The 20,052-nt window shown below is 51.9% G+C and overlaps 4 protein-coding genes across 4 annotated transcripts; 2 read left to right on the forward strand and 2 right to left on the reverse strand.

Annotated features, from left to right (window-relative positions):
- Window positions 1-528: 528 nt before the first annotated feature.
- On the forward strand, window positions 529-1,743 carry EMWEY_00037860 (hypothetical protein, conserved; the record flags this gene model as incomplete). The annotated part of the gene is made up of 1 exon (XM_013482277.1): window positions 529-1,743. One exon carries the CDS (start codon window positions 529-531, stop codon window positions 1,741-1,743), a length of 1,215 nt encoding a protein of 404 aa, XP_013337731.1.
- A 2,138-nt stretch (window positions 1,744-3,881) lies between these two features.
- On the forward strand, window positions 3,882-8,766 carry EMWEY_00037870 (hypothetical protein, conserved; the record flags this gene model as incomplete). Its single annotated transcript, XM_013482278.1, has 8 exons — window positions 3,882-4,898; window positions 5,018-5,454; window positions 5,755-5,867; window positions 6,087-6,160; window positions 6,369-6,709; window positions 6,916-7,448; window positions 7,586-7,943; window positions 8,202-8,766. The coding sequence occupies 8 exons, from the start codon at window positions 3,882-3,884 to the stop codon at window positions 8,764-8,766; spliced, it is 3,438 nt and encodes a 1,145-aa protein (XP_013337732.1).
- A 3,724-nt stretch (window positions 8,767-12,490) lies between these two features.
- EMWEY_00037880 (Chromosome II, complete genome, related) lies at window positions 12,491-14,324 on the reverse strand (the record flags this gene model as incomplete). Its single annotated transcript, XM_013482279.1, has 6 exons — window positions 12,491-12,610; window positions 12,765-12,813; window positions 12,973-13,013; window positions 13,324-13,419; window positions 13,905-14,130; window positions 14,260-14,324. The coding sequence occupies 6 exons, from the start codon at window positions 14,322-14,324 to the stop codon at window positions 12,491-12,493; spliced, it is 597 nt and encodes a 198-aa protein (XP_013337733.1).
- Window positions 14,325-16,058: 1,734 nt separating this feature from the next.
- EMWEY_00037890 (TLD domain-containing protein, putative) lies at window positions 16,059-19,496 on the reverse strand (the record flags this gene model as incomplete). Its single annotated transcript, XM_013482280.1, has 1 exon — window positions 16,059-19,496. One exon carries the CDS (start codon window positions 19,494-19,496, stop codon window positions 16,059-16,061), a length of 3,438 nt encoding a protein of 1,145 aa, XP_013337734.1.
- Window positions 19,497-20,052: the final 556 nt, after the last annotated feature.

Raw genomic sequence — 20,052 nt, forward strand, 5'->3', positions numbered from 1 at the left:
AGAAGCAGAGGAAGTAACTCCCGAAAGTCCACGCTGCAGCTGAAACGATCTGCACGTTGCAGACCGAATTTTGTCACGTACGAAGTTTGTCACGTAGATCAAATGGAAATCGTAATTTTGCATATTTTTAGCTAACATTTACGCCTGTTACTGCGAACTCATAATCGAGACACCGTCGTTGTCGCATAGTATACACGGGAAATGTTCAGCGGTTCGAAACCGACAGTTTCGAAATCTGCAGTAGGCTGCATCCAGGCAGTCGAAACGGAGACATAAGTAACAGATATTAACATCATTTGTCGGTTGGTATTGCCCTAACTAGATATACGTGTTTCTCCTACTTTTGGTCATCGCCATTCAGCACCACGCTTCGAAAACCGACCCCGCATATGGCGGCGTCTTCGTGGTAGACGAGTGGTGCGACGTTTTGGTACCAAGTTTGGCGCACTACTTGAAATTGCAAATTACGTGCATTTTCCCAATTTTTTAATTCTTCTGGGTGGGATAATTCTGTAAAGGCGGATAAGAATGCCTTCGATCCCGACTATTCTTAACCCTGACCCCGCGGGCCTGCAGCGGCACGGCACGTATGGTGCGGCTTCACCAACTTTGGTGAATAAGGAATTTTTCAGTTCTGTTCCTTTCAGCTTGACAGAAAACGGTAATGCCGTGCCACACCCCTCCGTGAGCACCCCTACCCTGGCCCGTTTTGCCGCGGAAGTTGCTCCGTTGCTGGCAGTCCTCGTTTTTATCTTTTTACTCGTTAGATGCGTCTACCACATTCCAACCACAAACGCATATAGAACAACGAAAGGGCGCCGTATGTCAGATCATCCATGGGAAAATCCCTGCCAGCCGGAGCGGCAACCTGGGCAGGAGCACGGTCAAGACGTTCCTGGGGCTCCTGCTGGAGCAGTCGCTGCTCCACCAGCTGGTGCTGCAAGCATCTCTTCTGGAGAAGGACCAGCAGCCCCACCAAGACCAAAACAGAACTTCCCCGCAGGTTATTCTCCCCCCTTTCACTTGGATCTAATGACCCTTTACACCCGATCTTCAGGGTTGAATGCGTGGATTATTTCTGCAGAGCTTGCAGAACATAATATTTCTAAAGGCGAAGCAGTTAGTACAAGTGATTTTGAGGAATTGCTGCGTGAAGCTGTCGACCTCTTAAAAGACCTTAAATTAATTGTTTTCTCCAAAGAAGTTAGCGATCAGGAGCGACAAAGCTTCATCAATACCTTAACACAAAGTACTCAGCTGGCAAAACGTCTGGCCGAACGAATGAAAGATCATTGGGCTAAATCATGTAACTCGCAAGTACACCTACTCAAGTCCAGTTTTGCCCGTGCCCATGACCACATGCAGCGCATGTTAGGTGGGCACGTTCTCCAACCAAGTGATCCTGCAATTCTGGCTTTAGTGGAATTGAGAAAGGCACTAAATGACGCAAAGAAAGTTTACGATGGAATTGATAATATTCTCAGTGCTACTCGTGGACTGTCTACCCTTGGATCATCCCTGGGAACTCTTTCCAAAGAAATCAAAGAAGCAGAAGCATCCCTGCAGCAGGCCGTTGATGCCTGCGCAGGGTCCTGGACAAGACACCTCACTGATCTAAACCAGCAGATGCAGGTCGGGGGAAGTGACGAACGGGCCAGGCAAAGATTGCTTGATGGAATGCAAACAGCTAAGAAGGTCCAAGAAAAGCTCCACATAATTTCCGGGAGAGCTCTTTCAATGTGAAAACACTCAGGGACCTCAGAGATATCCAGCAAAATCATATGCCATCGCAGAAATCCCATGAGTTCAATTTTGTGAAGGCTCCAGTCATTACCCTGTCAGCCTCTAGGTGCATGTGGTTATTTGCATTCGAGATTATTTGCTTTGTGTTACACGTGCTCCACGTATATCCCTCTCAGCTTGTTTGCACTGTTTGGAGTGCACCATTTGGATTGTGCGAGGGGTATTTTTATTTTTTTGCCTCATGTGTATGTAGAGTGGACAAAGGTCCATGGAATCGCCTGAAGCCTTGTGCCTGCTTGTCCTGCAGTGTACCAAAGGCCAATAAAGCCCTGCGCTTCTTTTTATGTTTTATAGGTACGAATTAGGTACCTCCTTACCTGCGTGTTCCATTGTTCTTTCTCTGTTACTGCTCCAGTACACCGTGGACTTCTATTGTGAAAAACGGCAGTTCGTTTTATTTCGAATGTCCAGATGCTGCGTTTTCGCATGCGCTTCGCCATGCTTTTTTCCCTCATTCCGCCTTCAATATAACAATATTTAGCATTAAGGAATAAGACCTGCCTACAACCCACTCTAATGTTCAATTACTGTTGCTCCAGCACAAGGCATCAAAGCTAATATTATTTTGTTTTGAAGCTACTTAAATAAGCAAGCGCAGAGCGTTCGCTCCTTTACATGTGCATGGATGTGTAGTCGAGGACAACGCAGCCACGTTTTACTTAACCAACTCGCAGCAGATGGCTGCCTAAAAATACAAAGCGCAGAACCACGTGTATAGAATAAACAGTAGCTCCCTCCATTGTGGTGCTTCCCCCAGAGCCTTTCATCACTTAGAGTTGGCTGCCGGCAGCATCTGTTTATTATTTTAAAGTACGCGCAGGCAATCTCTGTCGCTTGCACCAACACTGTAGACAATTGCTGGAACATTCCGATCGCTTGAATGCAACCTGTTTGCTTGGCCGTCGCCTAGTAAGGATAAATAAGTGCTTCTCCGCCAACTGCGGGCAAACTATGCTACGCGAAGGATAGGAACTAACGAGGGTGCCGACTATGACTAGACCTACTGCAAGCATACGTAGACGCTGAGGCAATGAAAATTTCAGGCCTAAATAACGGGTCCCTGGAGAAGAAGGAAATGAATATGTTTGCTAGTTCTGTTGCCAACCTCCGAGAACAGCAGCTTCAGATCGCTTACTTCCACTGGTCACTCCATTCCTTTTTCTTTTTGGGCGCATGCGAATCAATAGACCAGCTTCTGCGCGCATGTCTACGTACTGGCAATACCCACACACGTAAATTTGCTAGAATGTCGCGTTTACACTTTTAAATGAACAATTGTCGTATTACAGTCCTCGGGGCTACAGGGTGTAGTCCACAAGGTCCCTGTGGGGCCCCCAAGCGGGGCCCCTGGGGCCCACCTTAACGTTGTTACTGTTGTCGATGTCTGCGACATGGCGATTACATAATTCACTGGATTTAGATTGAATGATTTTCTGACTATAAACACCATTAATTTGCGTGGTGGCAGCCAAAGTCTTTGCTTCACATGAAACTTGCAACCCGACAGGTGTTATCGGCAGAGTCTGATGAGCCCAGCTAACCCTTCGTCTTCAACCGCCATTTTCATGCATCTTCGTAGACTGATCATACGATGCTCCTCACACAATGCAGAACAGGAGCATCAGCAAATTGATGCCTTTACTACATTGAGTTTACACAACGGGCCTCGGCACTCTGGTCCCTCGCACTTGTTCCCCCTCCTTGTCGTTATTCACTGCAAGAAATATCTGGTATTGTCGCGTTTATGAAAATGTATGCGTGCGTATACACCTGTATGCGTGTACACTTACATGAATATATACCTGTATAAATCAGCCAACTAACCCGCGCATACGCATATGCATGAACATATCAAACGCTGTATTCATTATCTGCGTACAAGTGACGAGCCTAACCATGCATAACGGCATCATATGAATGCACACTTTATCATTTGTAGATGTGCATCTGCACTAAATTAGATATACGTACATCTATACACACATGAAAGTGTGCTTGCGCGGATGAGAACATGAACTATGCACAAAAGCCCTTAATTGACGCCGGCTGCCGAGCGTCACTGCTGTATATCTGGAATAATGTTGCACGCAAGGGGTTATTTGGACCAGCGGATCTCCTTCTCAGCAACCGTAGTAGACGCTGCTGCTTTCTCCTTTGTGTCTTTAAGGAATACGCTACTATCCTGCTTCGCGGTATCTGTACACCCGCGCTTGCCACTTGCCCCAACGCGTCGCGCTTGCCTATGCAGCTTGACAAACACTGCCGTTTTGGGGCCCTTTGCGCTGCAGCTGCAGCAAAAGGGGAGCTTCTCACAAGCAACGGCTGTGAAACACTTTTGGCAACAGGCAACAGCACCAGCTGCGGTTGCAGATGCTGTAGCGAGCGGTCGAGGGTTACGGCAGCAACGGCGGCAGCCACAAAAGCAGCAGCAGGGCACTGGTAAACGCAAGAAAGGCAAGGCGTGTGTTTCGTCTGCGGGCGGACCAGGAGCCGAAACAACGATAACAGCAGCAGCAGCAACAGCAGCAGCAGCAGCAAACGTTGTGGCTGATCCACGGGCGCTTGATGGTGTTTACTCCTCCTCGTTTTATCTGTCGTTTGTTGCTGCTGCTGCTGCCCATGCGGCCCCTCCTGTAGCAGTTGCAGCAGCCGAAGCTGGTGCAGCAACTGCAGGCCACACGAGGCTTAGAGGAGCAAATCAGAAACGACATGTAGCCATTGAACGCCTGTTACGGCTGCAGCCGCAGATGCTGCCCTCTGTAGCTCGCGTGGCCGCTACTGCCGCGCGGATGCAGCCCCAAGGTCGCACCACCCCACCGGCATCACCACCAGCAAGCGCACAGACACTGTGGAGAGAAGAACTGGCGATTGTTCTCCGCACCACTCCTGCTGCTGCTGCTGCTGCCGCTGATAGAGCCTTCTGGAACGCATTTGCTGTTGCTGCAGCTGATGCTGCTCAGGCCTTGGCTCCGGCAGATATCGCCAGCATTGCCGTCTCCGCCGCCGCCGCAGCAGGAGCAGGGGCCCCAGGATGGAAAGCACTTACTGAACGTCACCAACGGATGCTCCTAGAGCTGCGAGAACAAATAAGAATGGTACGGCTTAGGGTTTGGTGTAGTGGGTCTGATACTTGAGGTTCTTGGTTCGAGTGTGGTTGTTTGAGCCTACTTAAAGCTTACATCTTACTAATTAGAATGCAAGACGTGTGTTGCAGCATGCCGAAGGCTTCTCCCTTCCTCAGCTGTTGTCGTCGATAGAGGCACTGCAGTCACTGCAGCGAATACCGTCGGCTGCGCTCCCAGCAGCCACAGTTGCAGTTTCCGCAGCAGCAACAGCAAGAGAAGCAGCTACGGCGGCGCTTGCTGCGGTTGCAGGCGAATCCGGGGGCAAGAATAAAGCAGCAGCTATCGCAGCAGCAGCTGCTGTTGCTGGAGATGTGCCTTTGCTGTTGCAGTGTATCGAAGGAACCTTGCATACGAAACTGGCACAGGCAGCGCAACGTGCTACTGTTGCTGCACCTGTTGTTGCTGAACCGCCCGTTTGTGCTGCTACTGCTGCTGCTAGTGCGGTTATTATACAACCATCAGCGGCGGGAAAAACAAGAAGAGCAACAGCAGCAGCAAGGGAAGATCAACAGCCTGCCTTCTGTAGGTTGGTGCTTCGGTGTCTACGTCTCTTTGCTGCTGCTGAGGTTCCCTGTCCTGCATTGCTCCAGAGAACGTCCGCCATACTTGCTTCTAGGTCAGCCCCCAGTCTTACTCAACTGTTGCAGGAGCTGCCGCTACTGTTGCCGCTGGTGTTGCTACTGTTTGTCTTGCTACTGATGGTGCTGTTGGGGCCGTATTGAGCGCCGTCAATCGTGGGTCCCTCATCGTTGCATTGCTTGCAGTTTTTGCTACTGTTGTGGGTTTGCTGGTGTTGCTGTCATTTCCGCCTATGCTGGTGCCGCAGGTGCGCGTGGTTTTCTACTGGCCAGCTGGTTGAATTGGCAGAGTTGCTGCTGCAACTCCAGCCACAGGATAGGCACCCCACAAGCACTGATGCACTACACGCCCTTAACTCTCGTACGTCAATCTCTGCTGCTGCAACAAAGTGTGCGCTGACCATCGGGAGTAGACTCGCAGCAACAGAAGAAACGCAGGCGGTAGCAGAAGCGTTGACGTCGAAGTGGGAAGAGTAGCAGCACCAAAATGGACGAGAAATCACTGTCGCCAGTGCGAGCTCATCAAATACAGGGTATAGGGTTCACGGTGTCGGGTTTAGGGTGTGCGCATAGTGTATAGACAATGATGAGCTGGTCTTTTTAGGTTTCATAACCGACACAGCAGCATCTGAGGTTTCTCTACAGCAGTTGCTGGTATGTAAAGCTGCACGATTATACTTCTTGTTGATGAATGTGAGGTTGCGACAGCAGCTACTGGTTGGTTCAGCTGTGGCTGCGTGCTATTCTGCTATTTTTGCCATTGCTGCAGCTGCTGTTGCTGCAGCTGCTGTTGCTGTAGCTGCCGTTGCTGCAGATGCTCTTGCTGCAGCGGCTGTTGCGCTTGCGGTGATTGCGGGTGCAGCGGCTCATTCGTGCTTACGGCGGCATGGGCCTCACCAGTCCTTCGCTTTTAGCAGCAGCTCTGAGCTACTTTAAAGCTGCAGATGACATAGGGAGCCCCAGTCAGGAGGTCCCTGGGCTCTGCTCAGTGTCTCCACAGAGAGCGCAAGCAGCAGCTTTACGCGCAGTTGGTGTTCCTGCCACTGCTGATGGTATCCAAGAACAGCAGACCCAGCAGCAGCACAAGAGAGAACTGGTACTTCCCTGCCGTACAGCGTACATGCAGTGTTTGGCTGACGCTGAAACAGCAGCAGCATTAGGTTCCGCGGCGGCTTTCCCCGACGGCGCTTCTTCAAAAGACCAGTAGGGTTCTGCTGCCTCGGAAATTGCAGAAGTAGCCGGTTGTTGGTGCTGCTAGTCCCACTGCTCTTGTCGGTTATGTCATAGCTAGCGTTGCTGCTGTCGCCGCTGTTGCCTTCGCAGTTGCTGCTGCGGCTGGCCTTGGCAGCTGAAACTAAAAGTTTTGGAGAAAGCGGGAAATTTCGTCCCTGTGGATATTACTGCTGCAGGACTGCTATGGTGCTGCTGCATTGCTTACTGCAGCAGCAGGCCCTTGGCCGGTCAGAGTTGCTGCAGCTCCTCCCCACCTTGCTGCAGGAGCTGCAACATCAACAGAAGCAACAGGAGTACCTACAGTGTTGCGGCCTTGTGCTATCGGTGTGTGCCAGCTGTGGAGTGCATTTCCTACAGCTGTGGGAGGAGCTGCTAAGCCCATTGCTACAGCCGTTTGCTGGTGTCAGGCCTGCAGCTGCAGCACAAGCAGCAGCAGCAGGCGCGCCTTGGGGAGGCTGGCTGCTGTGTCGTCCTTTGGCACAGCACTTAGAAGCAGCATTATCTGCTGCGTTGTTTTGTGATGTTGCCTGTGTTGGAGCTGAGACTTCCGGGGAGAAAAATGAGCTGCTGAGTGCAGCTGCATCTGCTGCAGCACACACAGCAACTATAGCAGGAGGATTTTTGTCCTTCCTGCACCGCAGTTGCAGTATTGGCTGCCTGCGTCAGCTCAGTGGAGAGTCTTTGGCAGAAATGGTTGTCAATATCTGCGGTAAGGGACTCAAAGGCAAACTTCCTTTGCCGTGGCCCTTGCTGTTGCTGCTGCTGTATCTCGCGACGCAGCCGCATTGGCTGCTGCCCACATTGTATGCCTTCTGCTGTGGTGTGGTCGTGGTGATTGGGTTGCAGGTCTTTACCGTGTACAGAGTGCCGCTGCAGTGGTGCTTCGCCTGCTGCCCCGGCAGCAGTCACCACGTCAACAAGGGCAGCACAAGCAGCAGCGACAGCCAGCGAAAGGGTGCCCTGGAGCCTCGCCCGTGGACCCAGCGGAGTCCTCTCCAGGCATTCGTGAGCTCCTTGTTGCGGCGTTTCCGGAGTGGCACGAGCATCAGCAAAAGTTGGAGGAGAAGCATTTGCAGGAGGCCCGCCTACAGCGGGAGCTCCAGCAGCAGCAGCGACTGCTGCTGGAGCAGCAGAGCGGATTGGTATTTGAGCTGCTGCTTGAGTTGGCCTTTCGAGGCTCCCCGAAGTGCGCTGAGGGCATAAGGTTGGGGGACTACATTAGGTGTTTTGCGGCGCATAGTACACAGAGAGCACTAGATAACTGTCCATTAGCATAGCACAAGGCGAACGCCTACACACAAAGATAACAGCCACTAATTTACAACGAGTGGCCACCTCCTTCAAAGCACACCCCATGCATGCGATGCTTGCGTGCAGCGTGCCCCACAGCTTGTTCCCTCCATCCCCACTACTAGGTGGCTCATCTCATTGGGAATGACTGCTGCTGCTGCTTTTGGTGCAGGAGCTCCCAGCTCGTACCGCGTACGGTGCTACTTCTGCTTGATGGTTCTAAGGGAGAGGCCAACTTAGAAGCGGGTTATCGCTCAATACACCCCGCAACTCTCTCCTTCTTGCAGTCTGCAGCACGGGGAGCTGCCGACCTCCACAAAAGCAGCGACAGCAGCGGTAGTATTAACGCCGGTTGTGGAAAAATTGGGCCTCTGAACAGCAACATCGCTCTAAACGCATGTTCTGGAATTGCCGCAGCAACCCTTCCCACGCCGTGCAGCAGCATCAACAGTAGGAGCACATTCGGGTGCCCAGTAGATGTTGATTTGCTGCTTCTACTACCCCAGGTGTTACATGAAGGCCGGCGCAATTCTACCGTGTTTCAGCAGCTGTTGCAGCTCCTGGTGCTAGTGCCGGCTGCAGAAACCTCAGCGGAACTGTCTGCAGCAGCAAACCGCTACATGCAGCACCTTGAAAGGCTGGTGCTGACAGCTCGCCTGCAGCAGCGCCACAAAGGAACAAAGCCACGAACGCCAAGTCCAAATTCTGGGGCATGCCCCCCTCCAGTTAACTGTTGAAGAGCTTCGGCGTCATACGTATGTTGTATTTTTCGATAGGTTTACTGTCCTCCATCTTATTGTTAAGTGGTCACTGCGGCGGCAGGCCAGCGAGCTACTGTAGAACGTTGTGGTAGTTCAATGCGGTGTATGCACGTCACAAACGGGGGGTGCTTCAAACCGTCTCCCCGCGCAGCTCTACTTATGAACAGCTGCGCAACAGGAAAAAAAAATGCTCATCACATTTTAATTGGCTGTACACACACTTGCACTTATCTTTAATACTGCAATCTCCTAACGGTGTACTTCCCATCATCGTTTACCACTGCACAGCGAAGGATGCAGCACTAGCTGCTGCTGCTGCAAGAGCAGCAGCAAAAAACGTGCGTCTGCCGCTGTGACGAGCAGCAGAAGCTGCAAGTGCAACAACAGCATCAGCTGCTACTGCTGGTTCTGTGAAAGGAAAAACTGCAGCAGCTGATAGCCAGCACAGACACTGCAGCCACCGCGGGTTGTTTCTGCGATGAGAAACAGTTCTACATATATGCAGAAGCCCAAAGTAAGCCTTCCACACACTGGATGCACGCACACGCCACCTGTTGGTGTAAAAGCACAGCCCAGAACAAAAACGCGCACAAGCCACAACCGACTGCATGCACGCACACGTGCTCGACCACCTGCTTAGGGCTCGTAAAACAACAATCCAGCAAACGTAAAGGCCACGTTCAGCTTGTGCTGCAGCGACTCGGAGGAAAAAATACAAAAAAAAAACGAGGCTGCTGCTGCTGCTGGCAATCCACAACCCTCAGCAGCAATAACGACAGCAGCAGCTGCTGCTGCAGCAACTGCCAGTACAGCAGGAGGAACTGCATGGGGAAAAGTGCTCATGTTCGCCGCTTGTAAGCACGTTTAAATATGGCTTACATTATAGGTCATAAATTGTACACATATATGTATGCATTTAGGAGTACGCATATTGTATGCATTATATCTACGCATACATCCAAATGTGCGCACATGCATATTGCATATGCATACATCAATACTATGCATAATGTGAATGCTAACAGCATGTACAACTAATAGCACATTGGTCAACGAAGGCCCCAAATTTCAATTTGCAACAGAGAACAGTCGCCGAATTCGGAAGTGACAAGACTTTGAGAAGCAAAGGAGGCTGACGCGCTGCTGCGGCACCGTGACAGGTCAGGGTCTACCCATAGGGCCACGCTGCACAAACACGCAACAAAATAAACAAGCAAATACTGGGATGTACAAGAAAATTTTATGCAGGAATAGACACATACAAGCAAATGCATAAATTCGGGAAAGAAGGCCCAAGGGAAAGCACCTTAGGGAGAGGATGACCGACAGTCCGCCCGCAGCAGCGACGGTGAATTTAGCGTGGTACTTGTGGGTTCGTAGAAAATTCACTAGTTTCGCCTACTAACGCGTAAATGCAGCTGCTCACATTTCCATTTCCTTATGCACGGCCTTCCGCATCCACTTATATTCGTTGGTGTCTAGCCATACCTAGCTGAACTTGCACTTGCTAACTGTGTTTGCACTTATCTGTAGTGAATCTATTCGCCAACATACTGAAATGTGATTCTACACGTATTCTGTTCATTTGCCTTGGGCTCGGTTTACATCGGCAAATCTATCGAAAAGCTTCCCCACGTAACTTCACTGAGTTGTAGTTCTACATGTGCGTTCTTGCATTGAACTACAGATTCATCTATACCTTTCTACCTAGGTGTACCTGGACTTAATCCTATTCGCACGGATACTCTTTGCAGTTTCTTTCATTTCCGTTCCTTCTCTTCCATCTCGGTGCACTTGCAGTTCCACCCAATTGGCATATTGCGGCTGCATAGTGTTGTCTCCTACTCTGTATTTTAACTGAGTAATACTTTCTTACCCATCGCTCCCAAGGAAAAGCCCTTCGTTGCGCACGCGAAGAAAGACACCGTTAGCGCCAGTCCACCAAAATGCGCGGGGAAGAGGAGACAAAGTAAACACAAAGGCCTCGCTGTACGAAAAGCCTGCGCATGCAAGCCCCAGACATGGACAGCTCCGAGCAACAATCACCGTGCAATCAAGCCCCACACAAGGAAATGTAGAAACAGCAACCAACATGCGCTCAAGCCCCAAACATAAAAGGCTAGAAGCAACGGCCCACATAAACGCCAGAGCTAAAGAAGCGTCAAAAGAAAAGGTGAACTGACAAGAGCATTATAGACCGCAGAGCGGTAGGAAACAGGAAAAAGGAGCGAAAAACTGCAGAAAGAGAGGTTCACGATGACTTGAAAACAGGAAAGCGAAGGCAGGCATTGGCCGGACAATTCAGTATATACATCGAACACTTTGCTGCATGCAAATATACAATCTGAAAAAGACGCAGAGAAAAAGCGAGCTGTTCACTATTTACGTGCTAGAACAAACAAAATGATGCAGAAATCGCAACCCATTTGGCTCCACAAGCGAAAATAAAAAGTTTAAGGATACAGTACCAAACTAAACGGCAAAAACGAACAACCAAAGAGTGGATGAACAGAAGGATGTACACGAGAGCGTGGACACTGAATGTTGCGCAGGCAACGTCCACAGAAAAAAGTCATAAAATACTGGGCAAGCAAGCACAACAACAAATTCATCTCGCACAGGCTGAGTTCTTGTTGTGAGCATCGAAGGAGACGGGGGAAAAGAACCCGAAGACGTCGTGATTGTCGCTTGTGGCGAGAAAAATGAAGGGAGCGGAATAAAATAATGCACGATTCAAGAGAGCAGATAAAGTAAACCCGTCATGGCTACTGCTGAAGATCAAGAAGGGCGTCTGCAGCAAACATTAACACAGAATGCTGAAGTGAGACAATACACGGGCACACTAGATACGTGTATATAAAGCAAACAACTACGAGTACACTAAATTAAAGGTGGATAATTGGAGATGGACGCGGGGTGAACACACAAAAATCACAAACAAGCAGCAGGAACACCAGGAAACCAAACGTGCAACAAACCAACGCAGGAACATAAACGGATGGCAAATAAACAGGCAAATGGAGGGCAGGTAAACAAACGAAACCGGCAGTTCAGCATACCAAGAAACGAGATACAAACAGAAAAGCAAACGGCAGGCAACCACGAAATGGAGAACGAGTCAACAAGCAAACAAGTTGTAAGCAGCGGGAAAGAAATCAAAATGCCAATAGAAGCACACCCATTCAAAATATGACACTACTAGAGATAGAAAATGCAGATGCCATCCGTCAGGCGATGCCATACATCAAAATATTCGAACGGAAAAAATGGTCCATCAACAAAAACCCCAGCAGACTAAAGCAACACGACCAAAAACCAGCAAATAACAACTTCGAATGTAAGCAACTCAACAACATGCCGAAACGGACAGTGAACTCCACGAAGCGCTAGACATAAGGCGTGAAAAGAAGCTCTCAGCAGCACACGTCGATATGAATGAATACGAGGCTAAACCTTCTGCCGGCAAACCGTGAGAGTCAAGATGCAAACACCTCTGACAGCGCCTTGTATGTTATCTTCCTAGCTACCCCGCTGCCCACCCAGCCAGCAGATCACCTACTATAGCATTAGCTAGCTGGCTATCAACCCAATGAGAAGGTACACATGCACCTAACATAGCTAGCCAACTAGCCACGCAGTTACAGGGATAGCTAGTTGGATAGGTATGGGACTGGTGAGGCCTACGGAGTATCTGAGAATGTCAGGCAACCAGCGCCAAAGTGTTTCCCAGGTGTCCAAGGAAGTTATGATCCTTGAGATGCCTTCGGGACGAATTGTAAAGAATTCGTGCTGCAACAAACATAAGCTGTAAACCGTAGAACTTGGCGCAAAACCCACAAGAGAAGGGACAACGAAGGGAGGCGAATAACGAGTTCAGGTATGCTTGTGGGGGCAAACGACCGTAAACCCTAGACCGATACAAAAGTACGCAAACCCTAACAGCACGCTATGTACCCTCAACTCCGAACCCTTACAATTTTCGTAGACATAAGGTAAGGGCTCTGCAGCCCTGTGGTGCCGTCCCTGAGAACAAACAAATCCCGAATCCCAAATCCCGAGGGATGAGAGCAGGGGTACGGTTGGCCTGGATAGATATAAATTCAGTGGAATAAAAAGCGCTCGTGAAAGTTCAGGATTCAGGCTTAACTTTTCGCCTAAGGGGTGCTGGCAGGAAAGGCCTACCCAACAACTCGCCAAATGTGCGGCTTCAGATTCTGGGCCGTCTGCAACTCACACCAAACCCTTCCAAACCCAAACATACTAGACCCCCTACCCTAAACCCACTAGACCCCACTATGAGCCTGGAAATCTCAAAAGGTTGGAGCAAACGTTCACACGCGAGAGCTGCCAAGCCACCAACGGACAGAGAGAGCCCAAGGCTCCTCGTGAGGGTTAATCCCTAACCTGCTTCGTTTACCCACGGCAAACGAAGTAGGCTGAGCGTTAGCTGAAGGCACTAGTGGCGTGAAATGTAAACACAGTTAGAACATCCAATGCCTAATAGAGAGAGGGTAGTTAGGATTTAGGGTTTACGGAAGACAATTCGTTGATGCTTAGCCGCGGGTCTGTGCTGCAGCGGTAGAGGACTCTTTCGGCTGCCTCCGTTGTGTCGCAGGCCATCAGCTCAGGCTGCAACAAATGACACACACCCAAGCCATAGGCGCTGCACCCTATGCTTTGTGCCCTAACCCCCAGCGCTATCCATACCCTGGGGCTCAAACGTCGCACTAGTGGCCGATCTAAAGCCCTCAACTTTAGCCTTCGCCATAAACTCGACGCCTCAGCCTGTAGCCTAAACCCTAAGATCTACGCCATAGGCCCTGAAGCCGAAGGCCCAAACCCTAATCCAAGGACCAATGATTAGTGCTAGCATCTCTAAACACTGCACTATATCCTGCATACTTTGTTCCATCCCATAAACCTACAATCCCTAGTCCCAACCCATAAGCCTACAAACCTTCAGCTAGATCCCTAATCATGAAGCTTGAGGGCTTATGCGCCCTCAGATTCTACAGTCTGAAGCCGGGGGAGTACGGCCTGAAGCGTTAGGATGTGTGCAATGTTCGGGTTCGAGGGCTCAGGCTTTAAGACAGCTGCTCCGGTGTCTACCTTACCTCTAGAAGCTGAACGAGGGCGAGCGAGAATTTGCACAGGGCTAGACTGCCTTCAAAGAGAAATGCACTCATAATGCGGAGGACAAAATCAAAGGGCAGAAGACGCGCAAATGCATCCTGCAAACCCCGTGCTGCCCACGCCGGCACATCAACCCCCAAGTGACGCATGTGCAGGAAAAGACGCGGGAACTTCAGTCTTATTGCCTCCACAACAGCCGTCACCAACCTGCATTAAACAGTGGCAGCAGCAGTACGTGCTTGCGCCAACACCCCCCCACAATTCGCTACCCGCAGGCAGAGAATGCACGCACTCAATAATCGTCATATAGATATCAAACAACCCAAACGTGCTCACATCACTGGCACACTGGGGCCTCGCCACCCCACGCACTGAATCCAGTACGCACGCATACCCTCCATCTGGATGCATGATACCGCTACGCCGTAGAGAGATACATTGTGTGCATACTGCAAATACGCTCCATGCATTCTGCACATACACTCTAACATACCGCATGCACACGCCACACGCACTTGCCAGCCATACAATGCATGAAACTACCCTTGATAGCTGCTCTATGCTCGGTACGAACAACAACCAGCCCCTTGATACAGCATGCACAGGGCGCACACATTGCACAGAAAGTGCACATACACATGATCAAAGCACTATATAACTCGACTCATGCAGTGCCTTGCACAGTGTATGCATTGCGCATACACTGTTACCACGCTGGATACAGTGCACATACACTATAAACATCAGACTGGTCACGCCACCTATCCTAAACCACAGACTGGCACAACTAAACCCAATGTATGTGCTAAGGCAAGCCAGATCATGGCTCTACGCTTATTTGGAATCAGGGTTTCGTGTTGGTGGTTCGACGACTCGAGAAATAGGGTTTCGACAGGGTTGAGGGCTAAGAGTTTAATGAGGGTCTTAAGGTTTAGGACATGCCAGATGAAGTCTTTGCGTTTGATCACAACATGGTCCAGCTTCTGCACGACTGAAACCACGCACAGCACACAAACTATAAGCTCGTAGGCATTAACCCTCAAAGTCTGACAACTAGAAAGGGAGCTGTTATCGGGTAACATCAAACGAAAAGTCAAGACACTTCGATAAACAGTAAGAGGATGCACTGTTTAAGAAGGCAATGAAAGGAACAAAAACACATGAAGGCTTAGAGTTTGTGGCAACTGACATTTGTGGGCGCCTGCATTCTTCCTTGCGGTTTCCTGTGCCTTTTTAATGAGGGAGAAGAGGACAGAGAAAGCTGCGGGTTCGCTCATGTAGAGCAGCAGGATGCACGCAAGGTGGGGAATAATCTGAGATGCGACAGCGCAGCACAGATAGCGGAAGCTGAGAAACAAACTAGATCTACGGGATTGACTACACCAGTGGAAGCCCCAACAAGCAACTTCATACCAAGCATTCCCCTTGAGTGGGCGGCCCCCAAACACAAACAACGCAGCAACCCTAAACTTTCAAACCAAAAAGCCTTAGGCACCAAGGTAGTGTAGAAGCTAAAATGGGAAAAAGACATCAACGTTAAGACAAAAACAAGGAGAAGAAGACGACGGCGTCCTGATGGACAGCAGCAAGTTGGGTACAAGCACACTCATTGCCACAACAGTGTGCACGCGAGCTTCACCAGGGCACACAACACCAGCATGCAGCTGCAGCTAACCCACCGGACAGAACTCCAACCCCCCTCTAAAGAACGCAAAAAGGGCCCACAAGAGCCGCCGTGCCGCCGCCTGCCCGCTTGGATTCAACAAACGAGAGAAGTCCGTCACGTCCTCTAGGAAATACACCGTCGTCCTAAGCCGCAACCCGCAAGCCGCAATCCGGTCCCGATCCTTCAGGATCACAGAGCTCTTGTTTAAGGATAAAACGTATCAACAGTCCTCCGCATCAAACGCGGTTTGCAGATCGTTTTCCCGATCAACCCCACAAACTCGAGAAGCTACAGAACCTACACCTTAGATCAAGAACGCTAAACCTGAAAATACCTCTACCCCGCACAGAGATGTCCCAAGCAGTCAGGAAACAAACGCCCGACAAGAGGACGGAGAACACGTGAAACATGGATTATGGCCCCAAAACGCAAACAATAAGATGCAACCCCAGACAACAGGAGATAAAACCTAAGCCTGTGGAACACTGAGCAGGAGGTACCCGTCTGCCTTTTCTATTTGTTCTTCCCAACTTCTAGACTTCTGTGTAGGGGAATTGCTGGGCGAACTTTCCGCTGTCTCCCGCTGGAGATGTTGCTGCTGCTGCTGTTCGTAAAAGTCAACGCTATTCGGTGGTAGGGGAGGCAAAAGGAGCACTGAAGACTTGGGCTGAGGGTCTGGCATCGTGGCGCTCCTGTAGCGCAGGTAGGGAATCCCTTCTCCACCACCTCCTGCTGCTGCATCTGTCCCGTGCATGGTTGTATTCGGGAACAAGAAATGAGAACCGGCCTGCATCGGTTGCGCCTCCTGCAGCGTAAGCTGCTGCTGCCGCTGCTCGACAGACCATTGGCTCTCAGGGAGAAGGCCTTCATTCGTGTCGTCTTCTGGAAGAGCGTGAAGGCTGCCACCTCTAAGCGGAGGGAAGTCCGCAGCAGCCGCTGCGGCCGCAGCAGTTGCCGCTCCCTTAGCGGATTCAATGAGGTCCTCGCTAAGTGTGCTACTGCTGCTGCGTCTGCGGATATCTCGGACAGCTGCGCTCGCTGCAGCAGCAGCGAGTTTGTTCGTCTCAAAGGGATCGTCTCCTGCCCTCATTGCATTCCGTAAGAAGTCAATACGCTTCAACTCCTGCTCCTCTCTCTTCCCCCTTCTGCACAAGCCCACACCCGGCAGTATCCGAGATAGAAAACTCCGACGGCGCACAGGCTGCCGCGAAAATACAGGGGACTCCCCAGCAGCGAAGGAGAATCGCGCTGCCGAGACACCTAGAGGCCCCCCCAAGGCTCCCTCAAGCGGGCCCCAGGCACCACCCCCTTGTGGGTTCTTCCCCGTAGGAGGGCCTCCCCAAGTGTCGCTGTTGCTGCGTGCTGCCTGCTGAAGCCAGTTGACAACGGAGGCGTTGCCTTTGTTGTTGGTGTTGCTGCTGGTGGTGGTACTTGCAGTGCCCTTGGTCTTGATTTTGTTTTTGACATTCGACAGTTTGCTCCACAGACCCCCAGAGTTGGGGGACAAGCGAGCTGGTGCCAACAACGCCGCGTTCCCACGACCGGAGCTGGGGGTCCCAACAGCAGCCTTTCCCGGACTCACAGCAACAGTAGCATCAGGTGAGCCAGGGAATGCTCCTGATGCGGATGCGGCCCCCCCTTGGGAGCCCCCTGACGGTGCAGCGGCAGGGCTGGGGTGTAGCCCTGGCCCTCGCTGGGTATTTCCGCCTTGCTGGCCTCCTGCGGGGTCATTGAGGCGCCGTGGTTTGCAGAACTGGAGAGGGGAGTGAGGAAGCTGCTGCGTGTCTCTAGCAGCTTTGCGTCTGAGAAAGCTGACAAACGACTTGGTGGGGCCCGTTTGTCTGGTGGATGCGGGTGTGGCGGCGGCGGTTCCATGCGCTGCTGCTGCTGTGCCTTTGTCAAAAGCGAGTAGGAGCTGTGACTCGGAGGCACCTCTGCGCTTGCCTTTGCCTTGGGCCCAGAGGCCTTTGGCCGCGAGGTCAAAGGAAGTTGCAGTGTAATAACGCCGCAGCAACCATTTGTCCTGTTCGTTGTCGATCTCACGCGCCACAGCCATCACTGCTGCTGCTGCAGCTTCAAATGCAACGCGATCCCTTGATCGCTCCGTCGCCTCCCTCATCTGCACCGCCTGCCGCTTCGCCTTCAGGTGTCGGTGCCGCATGTAAGAAGAGAACTCCACCAGCTCGTCTACCTCTCGCCGCCCAAACAAATCCAAAGCTACTTCTGCTTCAGCAGTAGGAGACCGGCCTAAAGGCCCCCCTCCGCCTCCTCCACTACCCAGAGGCCCCCCTCCGCCCGATGCCCCTTCGATACCAGCGGAAACGCCTGCAGCATCCGCTGGGCTCTGTGGTTTCAGCCCTTCAGACTCAGCACAATCTCGTCGGCCCTCGCCGCCACTTGGTGAACCCTTCTTTCCTCCTCCTCCATCAGGCCCGCCAGATTCTCCGCCGCGAAGAGGCTGCCGATTTTGGAGCTCCTTGCCCGCCTGGTTGTTGTTGCTGCTTCTGCGCGGCCACCTGCGGGCAGCCCTCATGACGGGCCCTCCGCTTTCTACTGCCTTTCCTGTTGACCCACCCGAAGGAAGCACATCGGCACGTTTGTTGTTGGGCCCGATGTATGCCAGAAGCTCATCAATAGAATTCTCTCTTTGACATGAACCTCGACCCCTCCCGCAACCCAGCTGCTGCTGCTGTTCCTGCTCGGGGTGGGAATGACGATGCTGCCGTTGCTTCTTTTGCTGCTCTTGTTTGCCGCTGCGACCCCCCTTGTCTTCTTCCTGCTGCTGTGCTTCTTCTTCCGCTTCTTCTGCCCTTCGACTCGTGTCTGGCCAGAAGTTGAATTCCGGTTTCAGCCGCTGCCCCAGCGGGTTCTTCCCGGGGCTCCTTGCACCTTTGCCACCAGGGGACATAATGCCAGGGAAATACGGATGCGGGAGTCGAACGCGTGCTGGGCGTGAGGCGCTGGTTGCAGTTGCTGGGCCGAAATCATCTGGAGCAGATCTCCAGGTGGCCAATGGCGCGTCTCCATCAAGCTCAAGTTGATTAAGAGTTGTCTGTACACCACAGACGTCCTCCTCCAGCCCCAGTAAACCCCCACTAAACGTGGGACACCTGCCGGGCACAGAACCCGGAAAAGGAGGCGGCCCAAACGACTCCAGCTGCACCTGCCTGTACAACGTAGGATGCAGCCGCTGTTGCTGTACTGCGTCATTTGAATGAATCAATACGCAGCATTTGAATGCATCAGGAACTCCTGACCATATCTCTACTCGCAGCACATCTCTGACTTGCTCGGCTGTCCATGGATGGTGACTTAGAGCTGCAGCAGAAAGATGAGGAGCAACAGAACCTCCAAATAAAGCACTAAAGCGATTCGTCCCTGCTGCTGCTGCCGCTGCGGCCGCCGCGCTCGTGCTGGCGGCGGCACGGCCAGAGGCAGGGGTGCTCCCGCTGCCTGCTGCTGTTGCTGCTGCAGCCGATCCTGCTGCTGCAGCGCCTGTAGCTGCAGCAGCCGATGTGGTTGCTGCTGCATCCGCCTCAACAGCTGCGACTGCCGGGGATACATCTGAAGGGACATAAGGCAGCAAGTGCTCCCGAAAGATGGCTTCGCCCTTTGCTTGCCAGGATTTCAGCTCCTCTTGATCTAAATGTCTCCATTTGCTGTACTTGTCAACAAGTACCCAAGGCTGTAGGTAGCGCCTGGCTGTCGCAGCCGTTGCTTCTGCACGGGCTGCTGCCGTTGCTGCAGCCGCTGCTGCTGCTGCCGTTGCCGCAGCTGCCACGCGGTCCGATACGGATAATGCACCCTCAGGAGGGGGAGGGGGCTGAAGCCCTTGCCCTAGCGCAGAAGGCGTGCTGCGGTCCCCTGGCGCGTTAATCGGCGATGAACCGCCAACACTCCGCTGCATGACGTTTGTTGAGTTTTAGGGGTTGGGCCTTAGGGCAGCTTCGGAGGAGACTAATACGACAATGGGGCCCCTGTACCAACCTTCGGAAGTAAACGAAAGCAAGGAGCACAGGTCAGCGGCTGCATGAAACAGCCGCAGCTGTTGATCAACACACATATGCATCCAGCAGGAATGAATAAAAGGGCCGCACAAGCAGCAGCACAGCCCCAGAGCAGGCCCTTGAAAGGGGCAGCAGAAGATGGGAGAAGACGCGAGGAACCCGGAATACGCGGTGTCTCTGCCGCTCGGTGCTACTCCCCCTGCTCAGCAGCCTGAAAGGCCAGTCGTTTCAGATGCTGCGACTACACAAACGGGGAGCGACCGCTGCGTAGCTGTCGGGGCCACTGACAAGGAGCACATTCATGCAGCTTGTGATAGTACTCGATCAGAATGAATTAGGTAAAGAGAGTCACGGACAAAGAACGACTCCCGTGTTGTGTAGGGGAAGCCTGTCGGTTGGATTGTATGGCATGCTGGCTGGCTGTATCGGGGAGAGGGGGGGGAGGGGGGGGGATGG

This window comes from Eimeria maxima, genomic scaffold, assembly GCF_000499605.1.
Source record: "Eimeria maxima Weybridge genomic scaffold, Emw_scaff574, whole genome shotgun sequence".
Lineage (NCBI taxonomy): Eukaryota > Apicomplexa > Conoidasida > Eucoccidiorida > Eimeriidae > Eimeria > Eimeria maxima.